The following is a 23,589-nucleotide window of genomic DNA, read 5'->3' on the forward strand; positions in this document are numbered from 1 at the left end:
TTCATCTGGCTTACTCTAACCACGACTGGAACTCACAGTGTTTTATCAAGGTGGATAAAGGGGGATGAAGAATCATCATTTGATGCAGAGGCAAAGGCCCTCAAGGCAAGGGCAGATATTCCGCTGGAGGAAATGAGATAAGGTAACCACTCCTGTTTCTTTCACCAAGCAGTTCAAGGTGGAGTAAGTGGTTCTCCCCTTCTTCATTTAATACCCCCAACAACCCTGTGAGGTTGGTTAAGCTGAGAGGCAGTGATCCGTCACACTCTAACTGCTATTCTATTTATTGTGCTTGTGAAATACAGCAGCCCAGCACTGGGGTGGGGGGTGATGTTGTTGTTTAGTCGTTTTGTCGTGTCCGACTCTTCGTGACCCCCTGGACCAGAGCACGCCAGGCACTCCTGTCTTCCACTGCCTCCCGCAGTTTTGTCAAACTCATGCTGGTAGCTTCGAGAACACTGTCCCACCATCTCGTCCTCTGTCGTCCCCTTCTCCTTGTGCCCTCCATCTTTCCCAACATCAGGGTCTTTTCCAGGGAGTCTTCTCTTCTCATGAGGTGGCCAAAGTCTTGGAGCCTCAGCTTCAGGATCTGTCCTTCCAGTGAGCACTCAGGGCTGATTTCCTTCAGAATGGATCAGTTTGATCTTCTTGCAGTCCATGGGACTCTCAAGAGTCTCCTCCAGCACCAGAATTCAAAAGCATCCATTCTTCGGCCACCAGCCTTCTTTATGGTCCAGCTCTCAATTCCATACATCACTACATCACTACTGGGGGAGTGATAAAGGACTTTAAACATTCAGAGTCAGTAATTAGTTCTACGGCCATCTCTGTACGAGATGTTTTATAAGCAAGTTGTTCTCTTCCACCCACTAAAAAAAAAAAAAAGATTCAGGGCCCAATTTCTCTTCCAGAATTAAAACTGAACTAAAATTAGCTTCAGATATTAATTAGAACACGACTCTTGGGAAGGGGCCCAAAGAACATTTGTCAGCAAGTCAGGCTGAAACGAAGGCCATTGCCATCCTTTCATGGCGTTTCATTCATGTGTAATAAATGCCCTCTAAACAATTTCCATTTACCATTATACAGCATTCTTTCTGAGAAAATCCTGGGTCAGATAAACAGCTCCCATGCCAGTTCCTTTGCGAATCAGTTTGGTTGTGTACTCACAAACATGAACCCCACACAGTCACAGCAGGCCAGCCTCCCCAAGAAAAAAAAATTTCAGGACGGCGGGGAAATTGCAACCACCTTCTGGAGGAAAATGTGCCAATTCCCTCCATAAAGTCCCTATCTAACCACAGCGCACTTGAACAGGAAGCACAGAGGAAGGGCGGAAAGCCAAAAGCTTCCATCAGCTCGACCCAGCCCTGGAAGGAGTGACTTTAGGAGATCTGAAAGCACCAGTCTTGCGGCCACACTGGAACATCACTTGAAAACCCAGGGGCAGGAATCAGGGGGTTTTCCAGTCCAGGAATCACATGCCAAGAGAAGAATGCCCGGCCTTACATCAGGCTGACGACACAAATTGCTGAGCCACTCTCATACTTTGACACCCAAGAAAGGTTTATGTTCTTTCTATCATTTCTATCAGGTCTTTGGCTAACTGAACAATCTGCGGCCTTTTAAACTGTGCATGGTGGTGGTGGGTAATTGTTTTTGTTTATTCCTATGTTATATATATTTTTAGGGACATGGGTGGTGCTGTGGTCTAAACCACTGAGCCCAGGGCTTGCCGATCAGAAGGTCGTGGTTCGAATCCCCGCGATGGGGTGAGCTCCCGTTGCTCGGTCCCAGCTCCTGCCCACCTAGCAGTTCAAAAGCATGTCAAAGTGCAAGTAGATAAATAGGTACCACTCCAGCGGGAAGGTAAACGGCGTTTCCTTGCGCTGCTCTGGTTCGCCAGAAGCGGCTTAGTCCTGCTGGCCACATGACCCGGAAGCTGTTTGCTGGCTCCCTCGGCCAGTAAAGCGAGATGAGCGCTGCAACCCCAGAGTCGGCCACAACTGGACCTAATGGTCAGGGGTCCCTTTACCTTTACGTTATATATTTTGAGGTTTTTTCTATTGTAAACAGTCCTGTAGTCCTCAAATGAAGGGCGGTATAGAAATTTTTAATAACAACAATAATATCATCATCAACTTGTGGGTTTCAATCCTATAGAAATACAGTGGTGCCCCGCAAGACGAATGCCTCGCAAGACGGAAAACTCGCTAGACGAAAGAGTTTTCCGTTTTGGAGCTGCTTCGCAAAACGAATCTCCTATGGGCTTGCTTCGCAAGACGAAAATGTCTTGCAAGTTCCTGCGGGTTTTCCCCCCTCTCCCCCCTTTTCTAAGCCGCTAAGCCGCTTATCAGCTGATCCGCTAAGCACCGCTAATAACGCTAATCCGTCAATGGGCTTGCTTCGCAAGACGAAAAAACCGCTAGACGAAGAGACTCACAGAACGGATTCTTTTCGTCTTGCGAGGCACCACTGTAAAGAGCTCAGGCCATCAAAACACTCGTTCGTAAGATTCCAGCTGATGCCCCTATGTGGTTTCTTCCAAACTGTTCAAACCTTTACATGTACTCTGCCGGGAATCCGTTCCCCCACCCCAGCTCCCTCTTTCAAAACCCACCAAACCAGGCATGACGTTTTCCATTCAATTGCACCCATCACACCAGGAGAGCATGGCCCATTCAGGCCATCTCCCTGTTCCACAGTGGCCAACCAGATAGATGCCCGTGGAACAAACTGACAAGCAAGACTTGAGCACAGGAGAATCATTCTCCCCTCCTGAGGTTTCCAGCAACTGGGATCCAGAAGCATTGCTGCTTCCAGCCATAGAGGCAAAGCAGAGCCTCAATAGCCCTCTCCCCGCTAAGGCCCGGGGGTCGGATCCGACCCAATCGCCTTCTAAATCCAGCCCACGGACGGTCCGGGAATCGGCGTGTTTTTACATGAGTAGAATGTGTCCTTTTAATAATAATAATAATAATAATAATAATAATAATAATAATAATTTATTATTTGAACCCCGCCCATCTGGCTGGGTTTCCCCAGCCACTCTGGGCGGCTTCCATAGAAACCAAAAAACACTAAAATATCATACATTAAAAACTTCTCTGAACAGGGCTGCCTTAAGATGTCTTCTGAATGTCAGGTAGTTGTTTATCATTTTGACATCTGATGGGAGGGCGTTCCACAGGGCGGGCGCCACTACCGAAAAGGCCCTCTGCCTGGTTCCCTGGGTTATTTGTGGGGCCTGCCTGGTGTTTTTACATGAGTAGAATGTGTGTTCTTATTTAAAATGCATCTCTGGGTTATTTGTGGGGCATAAGAATTCTTACTTTCTTTCCAAAATATAGTCCAGCCCCCCCACGAAGTCTGAGGCATGATGGACTGGCCCCCTGCTGAAAAGGTTTGCTGACCCCTGAGATAGGGGCTCAACTGGGCCACGGAAATTAGAAGCTGGAGGATGGTATTCCTCCAGATTCTTAAGGATTATGGGGGTTCTCTCGTGGAGGGGGAGTGGGCAGGAAAGTCTCTCGCTCAGTGCTACAGATTTTGCACACTCAACGGAATAAACCAACTGTCAGGGAACTGACATCAGAGGCACGGGAGAAGGAGAGGGTCTCTGATTCTGCAGGAGAAGGTCCCAGCGCTAGGGGGAGACTCAGCTGGGAAGAAGGGGAAGAGAATGAGTGTAACACCAGGGATCCAGGAGAGCAACGGGACAGGGAGGTGCAGGGGCTCCAGGACTCTTCGTTGGAAGTTAGCGAGGAGAGCGCAAGCACCCCGCTGTCCACGCCCACCCTGCGCAGGAGACTCCCGCGCAGTGAGAGGCGGAGACGATTGGGTGTCAAACAACTCTTATGTTGGCAACGCTTTAAGAAACGCCCACAGACAGATTCTACGAGTGACTAAGGGCAGCCACGCTGAGATGGGCTGTGCAGTCCGGAGGGTTTAACCAGGCAATCCGATGCTCAAACGGAGCAGGATTACGCACGAGTAACTCCCAACCACTACACCAACAACTGCTGCCACTAGAGGGGCTGCGCTCATTTCAAGCCCTCCCAAACGCCAGGCTGAATTTTCTGCATTCTGCTGGCCCATTTGCTTTGCTTCATTCTGGCTCCCTCGCTATTTCAGCTTGCTTTTGCATGTACTGTAGATCTCCACCCACCTATTCCATTTCCTTCAAGGGCCCGAGGTGAGCTGTCAGAGCTGCCTCCTTCATCCCCATGTAATCAACCAGACAAAAAAATAAAAGGCCTTGGTACTTTGCGGGATTTTTATTTTTTGGAGTAGGGTGGGTATGGTTGGCTTTGTTTGAAACTAAAACTGCTAACTGCCTGAAACCCACTCACCCCCCAAGAGGTCTTTTAAAAAGATAGGTAGTTCCAACACCTCTGATGTCCAAATAGTCTCACCATGGGGTTCACCTGGGAAGGTAGGAGAAGGAAAACTGTGATCCTAAACCACCACTGCCTCGCGGATATACAGTGGCACCTCGGGTTACATACGCTTCAGGTTACACACGCTTCAGGTTACAGACGCTTCAGGTTACAGACTCCGCTAACCCAGAAATAGGACCTAGGGTTAAGAACGTTGCTTCAGGATGAGAACAGAAATCGGGCTCCGTGGCGCAGTGGCAGCAGGAGGCCCCATTAGCTAAAGTGGTGCTTCAGGTTAAGAACAGTTTCAGGTTAAGAACGGACCTCCGGAACGAATTAAGTATTTAACCTGAGATACCACTGTACTCATTTGTCAGAAAGGCCACCGAGACCACATAACACCGGTCTTGAAAGACCTACATTGGCTCCCAGTACGCTTCTGAGCACAATTCAAAGTGTTGGTGCTGACCTTGAAAGCCCTCAACGGCCTCGGTCCAGTATACCTGAAGGAGCGTCTCCACCCCCATCGTTCTGCCCGGACACTGAGGTCCAGCGCTGAGGGCCTTCTGGCGGTTCCCTCCCTGTGAGAAGTGAGGTTACAGGGAACCAGGCAGAGGGTCTTCTTGGTGTGGCCCCCACCCTGTGGAACGCCCTCCCACCAGATGTCAAAGAGAACAACAACTACCAGACTTTTAGAAGACATCTGTTCCCTGTTTAGGGAAGCGTTTAATGTTGATGTATTATGGTATTTTAATCTTTTGTTGGAAGCCGCCCAGAGTGGCTGGGGAAGCCCAGCCAGATGGGCAGGGGTATAAATAATAAATTATTATTATTATTACCATCAATATATTATAAAGGCTTTTAGAGGAAACCCTGAGAAGCAATCTGTACCTGCTGCCTTGCAGGACACATTCGAATGTGTCCTTTTATTCAAAATGCATCTCTGGGTTATTTGTGGGGCATAGGAATTCATTCATTTGCAACCCCCCCCCAAAAAAAAATATAGTCCAGCCCCCCACAAGGTCTGAGGGACAGTGGACCGGCCCCCTGCTGAAAAAGTTTGCTGACCTCTGTCTAGCCCCATGTGCACATCCCTCTCCATATAAGCAAGCAAAAGGCTTTGTCAAGGACACATTCCAGCTGGGCAAAAGGTGCAAGACATGAGTTGGGGCTGGGTAAAATGGGTCATGGGTTTGGGAGAGGCCCACCAGCTGGACAGAGGAGCTTGGAGAGTGTGCTCTCTTCCCTTGCCCCCCCCCCCCGGTCTTCACAAGTCAAAAAGTAAAAATTAATCCTAATGCACACCCAGAGCGAGAGCCACTAAATTCAGAAACACGCTGAGGACCTCTGAACAAGAAAGCAAGAGCCTTTCTTGACCATAGTGCACATAAATGGGACACACAGACATATCTCACGCACCTGTACTTGCCAGTCCAGGGGAAAATTTTGCTGAATCCCCAGAGGTCAGCCTGATCCGAGTACCCAGATAGAATTTACTCCAAGGCAGATGGAGAGATAGAGGCACAGCACACGCCTCAAACACAACCAGTACCGTATTTTTCCGCTCTATAAGACGCACCGGGCCATAAGACGCACCTAGTTTTTGGAGGAGGAAAATAACAAAAAAAAATATTCTGAATCTCAGAAGCCAGAACAGCAAGAGGGATCGCTGCTTTCGCTGCTTTCAAAAGCAGCAATCCCTCTTGCTGTTCTGGCTTCTGGGATAGCTGTGCAGCCTGCATCCGTTCCATAAGACGCACACACATTTCCCCTTTTAAGGAGGGAAAAAGTGAGTCTTACAGAGCAAAAAATACGGTAATTCTATTCCGAGACTACGCTTCCTATCAAGTTTTCCAGAGGAGGCTTCTTTAAGAAAATGAAAAGTTGCTTGACTAACACAACTTGTTCTTAAGTGAGCTAGGGTTCAGGGGTGAGGTGGCCAAGTTTGCTGAAGGCACAGGATTACCTGGAATCAAAAAAAACAAAATAATGTGATGGAGAGCTCTAAAAGAATCTTTCTGAAAATGAGTGACTAAGCAATAAAATAGCAAATGTGGTTCTCTGCAAGCAGGTGCAGACTGATGCAAATAGATAGATAAATCCTCACTTCTGGTGGGGTCCAAGCTGGCAGTGGCTGATTTCTGGGGACAGCGCAATGAAAACGTCATCTAGCTGTGAAAAAGGGTCAGCTTTGAGCCAGGGATCATTAGGAAAGGGAATGAAAACCAAAGTGTCAAAATCTTTGGGCTTTTATATAACTATGATGCAATTGCACCAGAAACAGTACAGTTCAGGACACCGCATTTCAAAACAAAAATATATCGCCGAGTTGAAAAGGATGAAGGGCAACGAAGGAGATCCGAGGGTTAGATCGACGCATCTGTGAGGAATATAATTCTAGAAACTGAGCGTTGGGAGACACTGGAACGACAAAAGACTTCTTCGCAATCACATACTTTCGGCTCTGGAATTTGTTTCCACAAGGAGTGGTGAAAGCCACCGGGCTGAACAGCTTTTAAATGGGGTTACATAAATTCACGGAGAACAGTGCCAGTCACAATGGCAGTGTCCTAAATATATATTCAGAGGCGACAGGTCTCTAGAGAACAGTCACCGGGGAACAACAAAAAGAGAGCTACAGCCCTTATGTCCTGATTATGAGCTTCCTACAGCGAACTGATTCAGCCTTGTGGGACTAGGCCATGGGTAGGCAAACTAAGGCCCGGGGGCCAGATCCAGCCCATTCGCCTTCTCAATCTGGCCCGTGGACGGTCCGGGAATCAACGTGTTTTTACATGAGTAGAATGTGCCCTTTTATTTAAAATGCATCTCTGGGTTATTAGTGGGGCATAGGAATTCGTCCACCCCCCCCAAAAAAAAATATAGTCCGGCCCCCCACAAGGTCAGAGGGACAGTGGACCGGCCCCCTGCTGAATAAGTTTGCTGACCCGTGGGCTAGGCAGACCTTCAGTCTGATCCAGAAATTAGGAATTCTCTCCTTAATTCATTGAATACATTAGTATAGAGCAGGCTGCTAAAGAGCAAAGGAATTCATCACACAGCAAGCAAAAACAAAATATTCAACAATTGAATATTTTCAATGGAATATTGAATATTCAATATAATATTGAGGCTGGTCTGGCACAGTATCTTCTTCCCCTCCACTGCCAAATATTACCTGGTGACAGCAGAATCACAAGACCTACCCAAGGCAAAGATTTCACAAGGTGCCTTTTGATTTTGACAATACTCCCTGCACCCCAATACTTGCCACCTATGAAATACTGAGAGAGGGTGGGATGGAAAGGAAGACTGCAAATGTAAAACTCTCTGGCAACTGGGGAGAGAGGACAAGGAGCAGAAGGATATTATGATTCATATCACCTAAATATTTCGAACATAATACCCCCCCCATCCAATTATTGCCAGCTAGGAAATATTTGAAGTGGGTGGGGTGGAAAGGAGTCCTGCAAATGTAGAACTATTTGGAAATTGGGAGGGGGGAGCAGGGAGTAGAAAAACATTAAACTTGATATGATGCAAACGTTTTAAAGATACCAATCAAGACCTTCTTTCTTATTGGCACACGTGAAATGCAAGGTGCGGGGAGAGGAAGAGGAAAATGCTGAGAATTTACCTCTGATAAAATTAAGGAGAGAGAGAGAAAAACAGGAGCAGGACTGCAAATCGATCATGTTTTATTTCATAAAAAAAGAAAAATCTTTCCCCCCCCACACACACCTGGCAAGTTCTTACGAGTTGTGCAACAACACCCCCAACTCCAATTCTTATTTGGGGTGATCTGGTTTAACAACAACAAAAAGGTGGGGGCATCAGGACTTCAATTTGATCTTGTTTTATTTAATGAAAACATCTGCACCCTGTAATTTTATGGGTTGTGTGAAGACCACCCCCAACTCCAATTCTTATGGGGAGTATTCTGGTAAAAAGGGGGGGCAGGACTTCAATTTGATCTTGTTTTATTTAAAGCATCTCCACACACACCCAATCCCTATGGGTTGTGTGAACACCCCCCCCCACTCCAATTCTTATTTGGGGTGATCTGGTTTTAAAAAGAAAAAGTGGGGACAACAGGACTTCAATTTGATCTTGCTTTATTTAATGAAATCATCTGCACCCCACAATTTTTATGGGTTGTGTGAATATTCCGAACTCCAATTCTTATGGGGGGTATTCTGGTAAAAAGAGGGGGAGCAGGACTTCAATTTGATCTTATTCTATTTAATTAAAGCATCTCCACACACACCCAATCCCTATGTGTGAACACCCCCAACTCCAATTCTTATTTGGGGTGATCTGGTTTTTAAAAGTGGGGATAACAGGACTTCAATTTGATCTTGTTTTATTTAATGAAAACATCCACAACCTGCAATTCTTATGGGTTGTGTGAAAACCCCCAACTCCAATTCTTATGGGGGGTATTCTGGTAAAAAAAGGGGGGCAGCTGGACTTCAATCTGATCTTGTTTATTTAATTAAAGCCTCCCCACCCCCCAATTTTTACAGGTTGTGTGAATATTCCCAACTCCGATTGTCATGGGGGGAATCAGCCCCCCAACTCCCCCCTGCCCCCCAGTGTATCTGCCCCTCCCCCACAGACCCCGCCCTCCCCCAAGCCCCGCCCCTCTCCCCCGGGGCGCCCCCGCCCTCCCCGCCTCACCTTTTTGCCCCTCTTGCCTTCCTCCTCCATGTCTCAGGCGGGGCCCGGAGGCATCTCCCCGCCCGGGCCGCGCGCTCCCTTCACTGCGCCGCCATCCCGGAAGAGCAGCAGCCTCAAGCCGAGCCACAAGAGCCGCCACGGCCGCCGCGGCAACAACTTTTCAATCCTGCCGCCATCTTGGGCGTCGGCGTTCCCGGCATGCCCCGCGCCAGCGCTCGCCTTCATTCAGGCCTGGCCGAGAGGCGCCCAACGGCCCGGCGCGGGAGGACTGACGTCAGTCCTCCGGGAAGGAGGAGCGGAGAGGGAGAGGCGGGAGAGAGAGGCTCACGGTTGCCCAAAGAGGTAGGGGGAAATGTATGAGTTCCGGTCCGTCCTCAGTTCCGGTTCTGATGGGGTGGTCAAAGAGGGTGGAAGAGTGGGTGTTGCACCTGAAAAAAGAAGCGCCTTAAAGACTATTATTAGTAAACAGTATTGTATTATTATATTATATTATATTATATTATATTATATTATATTATATTATATTATATTATATTATATTATATTATATTATATTATATTGTTATGTTATTCCTGAGAAATCTCTATGTGGGACAAGAAGCTACAGTTAAAACTGGATATGGAACAACTGATTGGTTCAAAATTGGGAAAGGAGTACGGCAAGGCTGTATATTGTCTCCCTGCTTATTTAACTTATATGCAGAATTCATCATGCGAAAGGCTGGGCTGGATGAATCCCAAGCCGGAATTAAGATTGCCGGAAGAAATATCAACAACCTCAGATATGCAGATGACACAACCTTGATGGCAGAAAGTGAAGAGGAATTAAAGAACCTTTTAATGAGGGTGAAAGAGGAGAGCGCAAAATATGGTCTGAAGCTCAACATCAAAAAAACGAAGATCTTGGCCACTGGGCCCATCACCTCCTGGCAAATAGAAGGGGAAGAAATGGAGGCAGTGAGAGATTTTACTTTCTTGGGCTCCATGATCACCGCAGATGGTGACAGCAGTCACGAAATTAAAAGACGCCTGCTCCTTGGGAGAAAGGCGATGGCAAACCTAGACAACATCTTAAAAAGCAGAGACATCACCTTGCCAACAAAGGTCCGTATAGTTCAAGCTATGGTTTTCCCAGTAGTGATGTATGGAAGTGAGAGCTGGACCATAAAGAAGGCTGATCGCCGAAGAAGGGATGCTTTTGAATTCTGGTGCTGGAGGAGACTCTGGAGAGTCCCATGGACTGCAAGAAGATCAAACCTCTCCATTCTGAAGGAAATCAGCCCTGAGTGCTCCCTGGAAGGACAGATCCTGAAGCTGAGGCTCCCGTACTTTGGCCACCTCAGGAGAAGAGAAGACTCCCTGGAAAAGACCCTGATGTTGGGAAAGATGGAGGGCACAAGGAGAAGGGGATGACAGAGGGTGAGATGGTTGGACAGTGTTCTCGAAGCTACCAGCATGAGTTTGACCAAACTGCGGGAGGCAGTGGAAGACAGGAGGGCCTGGCGTGCTCTGGTCCAGGGGGTCACGAAGAGTCGGACATGAGTAAACGACTAAACAACAACAACAAAAGAGCCCAGTGACCCCTTACAGCAGAACATGGAGGTGGCAACACAGGGATCATATTGTGCCGTAATAAAATCTGCCATCCTTTGAGGTGCCACAAGGCTTTTCCACTCTATATGAATTTCTCTATATTTCCACTCTTCTTCAGTGGCGTAGCATGGGGGGTGCAGGGGGGGCCAGCCGCACCAGGCGCAACATCTGGGGGGGCCGCTTGCAGCGCTAAAACCCACGGGTTAGGGGGCGCAAATTCCTTGCCTTGCCCCGGGTGCTGACAACCCACGCTACGCCACTGCTCTTCTTAATCCGGATTCCCACCAACTCCAATTGACGGCCGAAAGTCGCTGTAGAGAACCAGTTAGACTGCATCCCCTTTGCTCCTCTGCCCCGATCACTCCGCGCGAGGCGAGACCCATTGCCGCCCCCTGCCGGCGAGCGGCGCGATTGCAGTTCTATTGAAGCCATCCATAGAGAGAGAGGCTCGCAAACCGTAAGGACTGTGAGCCGCTAGGGGGCGAAGGAGAGACTTCGGGGAAGGAGGAGGCGGGGTTTTGACGCGGTGGCGTCACACGCACGGAGGAGGCGGGTCGAGCGAAGCAGAGCGAAGCAGATGGCGGTTTCTGCTTCTGGGCCGCCTGGAAAATGGATCTGTCGCCATCCGCGGCGACCGAGTCCAGTCCGCGGCCGGGAGGGGTGCAGGTAGGTACTTTAGTCTCTGGTGTCTTGTGGGGATGCGGCCTTTAACCCGGGTTTGTTGAGTCTCGGCGCTCAACGGGCTGTTGTCTTGGGCCTTATTTTCTGGGTGGACTACAGTTCCCAGAAAGCAGCGCGGCCCTTTCTCCCTAGTCTACATATATGAGGAGGAATGGGGGATGCTGGGAGTTGTAGTTTAGCTGTTGGGTCTGGTTTCTTGATATGCTGATTTTCCTCTGCTGCATTTTGGAGCCTGTTTTCCCTTTGGGATCGATCTGGCGTTAGGAAAATGCAGGCTTTCTCAGCTGTAGACTGGAATGCACGTGGTGTGGACTAGAAACTTGACTCTTTTGGGAAAATGAGGGCCAGGGGTGCTTAGAAACAGGGTTTTCGTTTTTTTAAAAAGTCATTTTTATTGATTTTTCCAATCAAAAACATCCAATTAATATATCCAATCATAAAACTCCAATTAAAATAAAAAAAACTAGAATTAAAAAAGACCAAATTATATTTATTAATTTTTAGGAGCTCCCCACGGTTCTGGATCTCTAAAGCAAAAATCTCCACAATGAAGATATGAAGTAATATTATATGAGGACATATAATTAAGGGTAAGATAAGAGGGTATGAATTTGCTGAATAAATTTTTAAATGGAATACAAAGAGGGAGGTGAGAGGAAGTCAGGAAAATAAGTAAAAGAATGGTAGAAATTAAAGGGAGAGATTTCTATTTGTATTTTTCTTTTTTTTCTTTTCTTTTTTGTTCCTGTTTTTATGTGGAATTTTTGGCTTTGGTGTTTTTCTGTCTTTATTGTTTGTTGCTATGTCTTTTTGTTGTTCTTTGTAACCTTTTTTCTTGTTAAAATTTAATAAAAAATATTATTCAAAAAAACAACAACAAAAATCTCCACCTCTTAGTCCTGCTTCTCCTCGTGGTTTCAGAAACAGTCTTTTCGAATCTGCTTTTACTTTTATTTTTCTGCGCATTCTCCCAATGCCCTGGAAGGAAGATTGTGGTGAGTCACAAAGTTCTCCTTCCGTTTTGTACCGTGGTCTTGGACCCAAAGCCTTGCGCTGCATTCACCGGTGATCTTTCCAATTCCTCTCCTCCTTTGCTTTTTATTTGTTAGGAACAGCCGTGCTTGTGTCCTGCTTGCTGGAGGCGTCCGATTAGCTCCTGCAACGACAAAATGGTGGACCGGAGGAGCCTTTGGGAGCTGGGGAAATCAACGCTACCTTGCAGAGGTAACAAAGAGTTTCTCTGAAAAGATGTAGAAACAACAATCCGTGCAGCGCATCTCAGGATAGCGGATAGAAAAAGTTGTGGTTCAAGAAGATCGTATGAGCTTCGAAGCTGTTCTGTTACTTAGTTTATTCTTTGCTATATCACCACAACACATTGGTCTTTGGCTGCGGCTGCACCATATGTTTAAAGCACATGACTCCCCCCAGAGAATCCTGGGAACTGTTGGAAACTTGGATATTCACCAGATGACTCCTGAAACCTAGGTTACAAGCCCCACAGCAGACCGTCTAGTTGTGCATTTTTCCATTCGCACTTTCTATTTGTGCCCCCCCCCCGAAGCGCAAGAACTAATAGACAATTCGTATCAGGGACACGTCGTTAATATCACATTTCTAATAGCAATTCTTTTTATTTTATTTAAATTTTATTAACATATAAAACATTTATTAACACATAAAACACATACGTATACATTTACACAATACACATACACAACACGCTACCTTATTTTCATAACATACAACATACCTACATTACTCTATATAATACCTACCTATACGGTACATACCTGTGCACCTGCCCCACACGGACACCCACCAAGTGACTTGACTTCCAGCCGTTCTTGTTACGCTACTTTATTTTTCCAACTAGCTTAAACACATTTCATTATTTAATCTCTTCTTCTATCTTGACTTTACTCTCCTTTCACCCTAATCATTTTCTGGATTCACTCAATATCTAATAGCAGTTGGATACCACAAACAAAACGGGCTCAGTCCCTGCAATAGTGGCCAAAACCATAATATTTGCAGATACCTGTGTGTGTGTAAAGTGTTATACTAGATTTGAACTTGCATGTCTGCGGTGGGGAAGGGAGGCAAAGCAGCAATCTTATCCGACTCAGGAGCTGGGCTGGAAGGTATTTCTCCTCCCGAGCCTCCAGCACCAAGCAATGTTTTTTTTAAAAAAATAATAATTTTTTATTAACTGGCCAATCACATCAAATTAAATCACATCACATAAAATTACAAAGCCAAATTTTTAAATTTTGTTGGGGGAACCCATACTTCAAGATCCAAAGGGGGATTCAAATCATCTTCTTATTACTGCATTAATGTCCAAATCAGTCCCAATCAGTCCAAACAGAGTTCATAGTTCTATCCAATCTTAACTTGGTGTTTCCACATCATATCTTATTCATATAATTTCTCTTTTTCCTTTACGATCTCTTCTGTTAGTCTCCTTAAACCAATAAGCAAATATAATAATCCTGTGTGAATTTCCCGTTCTTCCAATCTAAGTCCAGATGGTTTCCATATATCATCTCCTTCGTAGATAACATCGCTCTTTCCATCATAAATTAGGCAGTTGTCACTCTTAAGTCCCACTGAGGAGTTAATTCACAATATGTAAACAACTCTGTTTCTCTCTCTCTCCTCCCAGACTCAAAAGCTCCGACAGTGCCTCCCCAAATGGCGACGGCATTTTTAACTGCGTCATTCCAAAACTCTTAACTTTCCAGCTTCGTCTTGCTTTGGTTCGAAAATTTATCTCCACACAGCCTTAAATCCATAGCTTAAGTCCTTAAAACGACATTTCTGACTCATTAACATTGCACCAAGCAATGTTAACCCTGAATCTCAGTCACATACATGGTAACTGGACTTCTTAAATTGCTCACAATCTGACAATTCCCAGTCGCAAACACACCTGGCGTCTGCCTGATGTCAGACACTGCTTAGCAGAAAACAGTATAGTCGTATCTTGGGTTACAGATGCTTTAGGTTGCGCCTGTACCAGATACGGGTAACTTCTGGGTTTTGACGCATGCGCAGAACCACTAAATTGTGCTATGCGCAGAAGTGCTGAATCGCGACCCGCACGTGCGCAGACGCGGCGCTGCGGGTTGCGAATGTGCCTCTTGTACGGATCACGTTCGCAACCTGAGCGTCCACTGTACTAGGCCAGAGAGAGAGACATGCACGGTGCACATCATAACCGTCCATTGTTGGTGCATTTGATCCAGAACTTCCATTTCTTAACCTCTGGTGCAAAGGATAGAGACCTCGAAAGCAAAGATCGGGCTGCACTCGTAAGACAACCTTTCCCAACCTATTGTCTCACCAGAAGATGTTGATCTCCAATGCCCATGAGTCCAAGTCCGCGCCACTCAGCAGGTCTAGACAATGTGGTCTTGCTGGTGGGAGTCCAGCGTCCTATGAGTGGCGAAATGTTGGGGAGGTTGTTGTAGCAAGATTGCGGGCCTCTCCGTCTAGGAGAGTTCTGTGCTGCTGAGTTCTTCCCCTGCCTGTTGCACTAGGTCTAAATAGTAACACAACGAAAAGGGGGCATTTATTTATTTCGTAAAATTCACATACTGCTTGCTTGATTTTGTTAAAAAAAAACCCTGAACCCTCAAAGCGGTTTACAAAAAAAAATAAAGCAACGAAATACAGTCGTACCTCGGAAGTCGGACAAAATCCGTTCAGGAAGTCCTTTCGACTTCCAAAGCACAGCTTCTGATTTAATCAGAAGCCCCGTCAGATGTTCAGGTTCCAAAAGAACGTTCAAAAACCAAAACACTCGCTTCCAGTTTTCGATCATTTGGGAGCCAGAACGTTCGACTCCCGAGGCGTTCGGGAGCCGAAGTACGACTGTAATAAGAATTAGCAACAATAATGTAAGACTTTTGAAAAGTTAAAAGAAGAACAGTAGAATAGAAACAGATTAAAACTCGCACTAGCTTTCTAAACACAGGAATAGGGAATGCTAAACCATTCTATGTTATTTTTGTCCCCCACCCCTTTGCAGATTCTCTTTGTAATGATGTCATTTAGAGAGGAACTTGGCTAAGAAGACTGCGATGTTCCGCATGCTTACAAGAAAATCCAGTTGGGCTTCCTGACGAAGGTGCCAGGCTGTAAGTCTCCTGCTCAAAACGGCTCTGAAATATGGGCCGCCCGTTTCTCCTCGCAAGCCTTCCAGCATGGCTGGGTCTGTGCTGTGACCCTGATCATTCCTGCAGTGCTTGCCAGAGCAGTTGTGAGATGGTTTGAGGCCTCCCTCTGCCCCGATTTCGGAGGGAGGTTATAGAAATCTCGGCCAAGCCCTTTCCTGGCAGGCTGCTGAGTTGCAGGCCTCCCGTTTGACTCCTCACCCCTGGTCTCCCAGAACCAGGAGAGGCGTGAAGAGGGCAGAGGAGAAGTTAGCTTTGTGCAGGAGCAGTCTCTGATCGCTTGGGGAAAACCCTGGAGAGGAGGGGAATTTGTGGTGAGGCAGGGACCTTCAGTTTCCGCAGCTGCTTCATGGAGGCAAGACTGCCGGAGATGAGTCTCTGTGCTCATTAGGCACTCCTGTGCGGATCCTGTTTTTGGTAATAAAAAGTTGATAGTAAATAGTAACGCAACGAAAAGGAAGCATTTATTTATTTCCTAAAATTCATACACTGCTTGCTTGGAAAAAACTCCGAACCCTCAAAGTGGTTTTCAAAAATAAAGCAATGAAATACGGTCGTTCCTCAGAAGTCAAACAGAATCCGTTCCGGAAGTCCGTTCGACTTGCAAAACGTTCAACTTCCAAAGCGCGGCTTCTGATTCAGTCGGAAGCCCCGTCAGATGTTCAGCTTCCAAAAGAACGTTCAAAAACCAAAGCACTCACTTCCAGTTTTCGATGGTTTGGGAGCCAGAACATTTGAATCCCAAGGTGTTAGGGAGCCAAGGTACGACTGTAATAAGAATTAGTAACAATAATTTAAGACTGGCAAAGTTAAAAGAAGAACGGTAGGCTAGAAACAGATTAAAACTCGCAGCAGTTTTCTAAACGCATGAATAGGGAATGCTGAACCATTCTATGTTATTTTTGTCCCCTCCCCTTTGCAGATTCTCTTTGTAATGATGTCATTTAGAGAGGAACTTGGCTAAGAAGACGGCGATGTTCCGCATGCTTACAAGAAAATCCAGTTGGGCTTCCTGACGAAGGTGCCAGGCTGTAAGTCTCCTGCTGAAAACGGCTCTGAAATATGGGCCGCCCGTTTCTCCTCGCAAGCCTTCCAGCATGCCTGGGTCTGCGCTGTGACCCTGATCATTCCTGCAGTGCTTGCCAGAGCAGTTGTGAGATGGTTTGAGGCCTCCCTCTGCCCCGACTTCGGAGGGAGGTTATAGAAATCTCGGCCAAGCCCTTTCCTGGCAGGCTGCTGAGTTGCAGGCCTCCCGTTTGACTCCTCACCCCTGGTCTCCCAGAACCAGGAGAGGCGTGAAGAGGGCAGAGGAGAAGTTAGCTTCGTGCAGGCGCAGTCTCTGATTGCTTGGGGGAAACCCTGGAGAGGAGGGGAATTTGTGGTGAGGCAGGGACCTTCAGTTTCCGCAGCTGCTTCATGGAGGCAAGACTGCCGGAGATGAGTCGCTGTGCTCATTAGGCACTCCTGTGCGGATCCTGTTTTTGGTAATAAAAAGTTAACTCCAACTTGATCAGTGTTATTTACTGCTGTCTCGCTCCTGTCAGAAGGCGAAGGAGTTAAAAAGGAACTTGATAGCTCCACGCACCCTTCTTCAGTTCCAACGAGAGCCATTCATTTCTCTGTCTCTTTAGTTCAGGATGTGAGTTCGGATCACGTTGGATCCAGCAGCGCTGAGTGAAGTGGATCCTTCCCTAGTGACCTTCTCAGACCACACCGCCTGGCAATTGACCCACTTGACGGACTTGAGTCCCAGCTCTGAACAGTGTTTCAGCTCGGCAAAAGGTGAACAATTTGCTCTTGGGACTCGGCTAGATTGGTAAACGTTTTATATGCGATACAACACCGTGGCACCAGATGGCGCTGTGGCGTTCTGTTTTTGCCAACCTGATTTCTCATTATAACGGTCATTTTTTCTGAAACCCTTTCTTGATGTGTCTAAATCCCGCCTTGGCTTGAGGCGTTTCAAAATCTGAGAACTCATTGAAGCTGCTTTGCAGCTTGTTTATGTTGTGAACCGCCCTAAAACCTGCAGGTCTTTAGGGCAGAACACAAATTTAATAAATAAAAACAATAAAAATCTGCCCTTATTCCCTTCTGGGAGATACAAGAGGCCTTATAGAGTCCTTTGCAGGTTCTCCATTGGTCGAAGAAAATAACAGAGGCCAACCAGAGAATATTGAGAAGCAAAGCAGCTAGTAAGCCTGATCTTTATTGATCTGTTGCAACAGGGTGCTCCCCTCACACGCAGGAAAGGAGGAGGAACCCAGAACAATGGCACGCAAGGCCTTATATATATAGACATTTGAAATTCCCTGCCCTGGAGCTCAAGACCACCCCTCCATATATCATACTTACATCACAGAAGGGGTGTAACCCAAAACCACCCCCCAGATACATCATACTTACATCATGGAAAAGGTGGTCTACAACAGAAATTTGAATGTTGTTTTTCCTGTCTGCCAGGTTATCTGATAAATCCTTACCCGGTTGCCTTTCCTGGTATTCCGTCACCCTTTGAAATGGTGATTACTAAATTCCTGTGACAAGGAAGGTTTTTTTCCACCGTGTTTGCTTGGTACGTTTATGAACATTTATTATAGATCTTAAGACCTTAGATTTCTTATTACAAAAGCTTGAAGCTTCTGCATCTGTACAACAAGGCTGGTGGATCTCTGCCTTTCCAGTTATGTTTGCGCTACATATCCCACTGTGATAGGAATTTTATGGTCTTAGATATATGGTAATGTTCATAACTGCACATACATAGATCAGCACAGGAAGACCAACCTGGAGCCATTTTGATTCCTAAACTGACCAAATGTTTTCTCTGCAAGGTCAAAATGGAAAAGCCTCCCCATTGTCTTTTCCTTCACAAATCCCGTCTTAAGGGCATGTCTGTGCTTGAATAAGGGTGAGATCCTTATCATTACAAAAGAATGGCCAGGCTCCTCAGGCAATCCAATCAAGTAACTTGCCAGACAGGAAATAAACAAGGATAAGAGAAAAACAATATTGAAATTTCTGTTTTAAGACCACCTTTTCTGTGATGTCTCTGAGGGGTGGTCTTAGGTTACACCCCTTCTGTGATGTATGTATAATGTTTCTGGGGGTGGTCTTGATCTACAGGATGGGAATTTCAAAAGTCTTTATAAGCCCTTGCACAGCATTTTTGTGTGTCTTCCTCCTTTCCTGCGTGTGAGGCGAGCACCCTGTTGCAACAGATCAATAAAGATCAGGCTTACTAGCTGCTTTGCTTCTCAATATTCTCTGCTTGGCCTCTGTTATTTTCTTCTACCAATAGGGAACCTATGTAAGGACTCTATATGGGCTCTTGGATACCCCATAAGGGAAAAGGGCAGATTTTTATTTACAACACCAGCATTCCTGAGCAGTGGCCATGTTGTCTGGGGGCTGGTGGGAGTTTGATAGCAGCTGGAGGACCTTCGCTTCCTCGCCCCTAGACTAAGGCAGATGGGGATTCTTCATGTCGAAGAATACTGACCTAACAGCAGCTCTTGGGACAGAGGTTGTGTGCCTGTCTTTGCCTTCTCATTCTTCTCCCGCAAGCCTTCCAGCGTGGCTCGGTCATACCCGTGACCCTGATCATTCCTGTAGCGCTTGCAAGAGCAAATCTGTGACGTTTGAGGCCTCCCTCTGCTCTGTCTTCGGGGTGAGGTTATAGAAATCTCAGACAAGCGTTTCCCAGGAGAATCGGGTGCCAAAGAAGGCGCAGCTGCTGCAGTGAGAACAGGGCAAGCTGAGGGCACCGAGACTTTTAAAACCATCTTGCAGTCAGTCTGAAGGGGTCTCGTCAGCCGCAGGGCTGTCTAATCTGGAAATCTGTTGCCAGTGGAAATGAAAACGAGTTTATACATCTCTTTCAAAAAGCAAACTAGCAAACCCCTTTTTGTTTTGAGTGGGTGCTTTTGTTGGACGAGAGAATCTTTCTTTAGTTGCAGCCCTGGGTGCATTCATTTGAACCGAGTGGAATTTGCTTCTGAGTAGGGAGTGCATCTGCTCAGACTTTGCGTTTGGATTTGGAGAGGCTTGGGTTGACAGTCGTTTCAGAGGGGTGGCAAAAGCGAGGGCTCCTGAGATCCTGAATGGGGTAACTGTGCCCCTGAAGGACCAGGTGCGCAGCCTGGGAGTCATTCTGGACACATAGCTGTCCATGGAGGTGCAGGTCAATACTGTGTCCAGGACAGCTGTCTACCAGCCCCATCTGGTTAGCAGGATGAGACCCTCCCTGCCCACAGATTGTCTCGCTAGAGTGCTTCATGCAATCTCTCGCTTGGACTCCTGCAATGCACTCTACGTGGGGCTCCCTTTGAAGGTGACCCAGAAACTACAACTAATCCAGAATGTAGCAGCTAGACTGGTGACTGGGAGCGGCCGCCGAGACCACATAACACCGGTCTTGAAAGATCTACGTTGGCTCCCAGTATGTTTCCGAGCACAATTCAAAGTGTTGGTGCTGACCTTGAAAGCCCTAAACAGCCTCAGTCCTGTATACCTGAAGGAGCGTCTCCACCCCCATCGTTCTGCCCGGACGCTGAGGTCCAGTGCCAAGGGCCTTCTCGGTAGTGGCACCTGCCCTGTGGAACGCCCTCCCACCAGATGTCAAAGAGAAAAACAACTACCAGATTTTTAGAAGACATATAAAGGCAGCCCTGTTTAGGGAAGCTTTTAATGATTGATGCATTACTGTATTTTAATATTCTGTTGGAAGCCGCCCAGAGTGGCTGGGGAAACCCAGCTAGATGGGCAGGGTATAAATTATTATTATTATTATTATTGTTGTTGTTGTTGTTGTTGTTGTTGTTGTTAATTAATTATTACTGTTGTGGGAGAGGAAGGGAAAGGAGATTGTTAGCCGCTTTGAGACTCCTTAAGGTAGTGATAAAGCGGGATATCAAATCCAAACTCTTCTCTTCTTCTTTCTCAGCATTACTGTGCAGATTTTAAAGCTCCTGCCTGTTTTGTCTTCCAGATCCCTGGAGAAAGAGGTGCTGAGCAGAGCAGTGCAGCTGCTAGGATAAGTGACCATCCCTGCTGGACAACTGCTGTTGCCTTAATACCTGAGCCCGACCAGCCGGCTGTTGCGTTTAACCCGTGGGTGTGGCGTTGCGCTTTCCCCCGGCTCACCCATCCCATTCTGAGTCATTTCGCTGGGTGACAAAACCTGAAAGAGGAAGTCTCTGGTCATAGCGCAAGATTCTTTTAATAAATAAGCAAATACAGTAAATCGTGCGGCGTTTTGTCTCTTGGGGGGGCGGGGTTTGGCTTTTTTCCTCTGCTCTGAAAAGGAAGTGCTTTTGCAAAGGGCTTCTGGGCTGAGCTCTGGGCATCGGGGTGCGGGCAGGTAATTGGGCATCTTACTAAGCTGTTTCCTGAGTGTGTGTTTGCTTGCCTCGCCACTTCCTCTGTTCGAAGGAAGAAGGAAATTCGCTCACCCTGAAAAACATTTGCCATTTTTTTCCACCTGCTTTTATCTACTGGACTAGTTAGCTGCAAAGAGGGAAGGCGCAGTTGTTTAGAAGCTGGAGGGCCAAGGCTGATGGACCGAGGAAAGCGGCAGGAATAAATTCAGGACACACAAAACAGTTTTTTTTTTTTTAATGCAGCCCATAGTTAAACTGTGGAACTCACTCCTGCAGCGATTGTGGGGAATTTTAGGACCATGGGCACATTTTGCCTGGTTGTAGGTTCCCCATCACCCTCTCGTTAGTTGGGGCTCCCTTTCCAAGCTGTTCAGACGTGCAAAATTGGATCACAACCTTATTGCACCACTTATTCAAAATCTGCAAAATTCACTTGTAGCAAAGAAGTATATTATTATAGCTGTATGTTTACTTACACCCCACGTTTCCCCCAGACTCAAGGCAGCATAAACAAACTAAAACGACACAGGGAAAAATGCATAAAGCGAAAAACAAAAAAGTGCAATAGTTAATGAGGAATTAAATCAAATAGAATTAAAGCAATCTGGGAACAAATGATTAAAATGCAAATAATAGGAGCAACGCAGCAATATTAAAGCTCTTCGCACAGGCTTGCTGGAATAAAACAGTCTTCATCTGCTGGTGGAAGGAAAATGAGGAGGGAGCCATTCTGGCATGTATAGGGTCGCATTTGCAGAATTTGGGAGTAGCCTAGCAAGGAAGTCTCTGCTGCCTACAACTATCCCCGCTCAATAATTGGCTGCAGTTCTTTGAGGCAGCCCAAACTGGATGTGACTTAAGTCATATAGGTAAAGGGACCCCTGACCATTAGGTCCAGTCGTGGCCGACTCTGGGGTTGTGGCATTCATCTCGCTTTATTGGCTGAGGGAGCCGGCGTTTGTCCGCAGACAGCTTCCGGGTCATGTGGCCAGCATGACTAAGCCTCTTCTGGCAAACCAGAGCAGCGCACGGAAACGCCGTTTACCTTCCTGCCGCAGCTGTACCTATTAGATTATCTACTTGCACTTTGATGTCCTTTCAAACTGCTTGGTTGGCAGGAGCAGGGACCGAGCAACGGGAGCTCACCCCATCATTGCGGGCATTCAAACTGCCGACCTTCTGATCGGCAAGTCCTAGGCTCAGTGGTTTAGACCACAGCGCCACCTGCGTCCCTTAACTTATAACTTAAGTCATATAGTAACTTAAGAGGGTGGCTGCTTCTGCCGGCTGATTCAGCAGGGATGGTTTAGGACTCTCCGATCCGAGCTAGAAGCACTTTCTTGTGCAATGGCGTCTCCCAGAAGGGAGGAAATTACATCACTAGCCACAGGCCAGCGCTGAATGTCGGGGTGGCCGAGCGAGTGCTGCAAAATTAAGCCGCGGAGGGTGCAAGCATCTCTTTCAAAATGGGCAGAGCAAGGGAGAGGCTGGGTCTTCTCATAGGTCGTCTGTCCCTAAAAGTCTTTTAATTGCTCCAACGCCTGCCTGGTTCAAAATGGAGAAGAGACAAAAGTGACACAAGGGATTGGAGGAAATGCTCTTGGGGAGATGGGGACAAAAATGGGGTTTTTAGGGTCAGTTGGGGTGGGAATAAGAAACGTCCCTATTTTCATCGAAGGAAACTTGGAGGACGTGTAAATGTGTGACTGTTCCATTTCAGAACTTGCTGGCCAGGGGACGCGGGTGGCGCTGTGGGTTAAACCACAGAGCCTAGGACTTGCCAATCAGAAGGTCGGCGGTTTGAATCCCCGCGATGGGGTGAGCTCCCGTTGCTCGGTCCCTGCTCCTGCCCACCCAGCAGTTCGAAATCACACCAGTGCAAGTAGATAAATAGGTACCGCTCCAGCGGGAAGGTAAACGGCATTTCCGTGCGCTGCTCTGGTTCGCCGGAAGCGGCTTAGTCATGCTGGCCACATGACCCAGAAGCTGTACGCCAGCTCCCTTGGCCAGTAAAGCGAGATGAGCGCCACAAGCCCAGAGTCGGCCACGACTGGACCTAATGGTCAGGGGTCCCTTTACCTTCACCTATTGCAAGAAAGGGGTGGAATAACTTGTCTCTCTCCATGCAAAGTCCCTGTGTTATTAAACCTCTGGTGGCTTTTTACCATATGTGGTGGGAACGTGGAGAAATTAAAAAAATCTGGGAAATGATATATAAAGAGTTGAAGAAAATGTTTAAATTATCATTTGTAAAAATAAAACCAGAAGCATTTCTGTTAGGGATTGTAGGACAAGACCTGCCAAGGAAAATAAAGAACTTATTCATGTATGTGACAACGGCGGTGAGAGTCTTAATAGCACAAGGATGGAAGAATGAGGAAATCCCGACAAAAGAGAAAAGGCAAGAGAAATTATGCAGGTTATGCAGAATTGGCAAAATTGACATGATGTAAACTATGAGACAAGGACAACTGTGACTTTAAAGAAGAATGGGAATTCTTTACAAATTATGGTGGACGCTCGGGTTGCAAATGTGATCTGTGCGGGAGGCACGTTCGCAACCCGCAGCGTCAGCAACCCGCAGCGCTGCGATTCGGTGCTTCTGCGCATGCGCCGAAACCCGGAAGTAACCCGTTCCAGTACTTCCGGGTTTCAGCGCGTCTGTAACCCGAAAACGCGCAACCTGAAGCGTCT

The 23,589-nt window shown here is 46.9% G+C and overlaps 1 protein-coding gene and 1 long non-coding RNA gene across 3 annotated transcripts in view; one reads left to right on the forward strand and one right to left on the reverse strand.

The window, feature by feature from the left end:
* CCM2 (CCM2 scaffold protein) overlaps positions 1–9,273 on the reverse strand; it is a 45,823-nt gene extending 36,550 nt beyond the window's left edge. The window contains exon 1 of the mRNA XM_081163782.1: positions 9,060–9,273. Coding sequence (XP_081019908.1) covers positions 9,060–9,089 — 30 coding nt within the window. The 5' untranslated portion in view covers positions 9,090–9,273. The remainder of the gene's footprint in view (positions 1–9,059) is intronic.
* A 1,883-nt stretch (positions 9,274–11,156) lies between these two features.
* Positions 11,157–20,759, forward strand: LOC308569733. 2 transcript variants are annotated; one of them, XR_014000768.1, is made up of 6 exons: positions 11,158–11,318; positions 12,443–12,557; positions 15,370–15,478; positions 16,437–16,545; positions 17,146–17,296; positions 20,505–20,759. It is a non-coding gene; the product is annotated as an uncharacterized lncRNA (long non-coding RNA). The 2 variants fall into 2 exon arrangements; XR_014000767.1 differs by lacking the exon at positions 15,370–15,478 and having other exon boundaries at positions 11,157–11,318.
* Positions 20,760–23,589: the final 2,830 nt, after the last annotated feature.

Source organism: Podarcis bocagei, assembly GCF_964188305.1.
Source record: "Podarcis bocagei genome assembly, chromosome: 12".
In the NCBI taxonomy this organism is placed as follows: domain Eukaryota; kingdom Metazoa; phylum Chordata; class Lepidosauria; order Squamata; family Lacertidae; genus Podarcis; species Podarcis bocagei.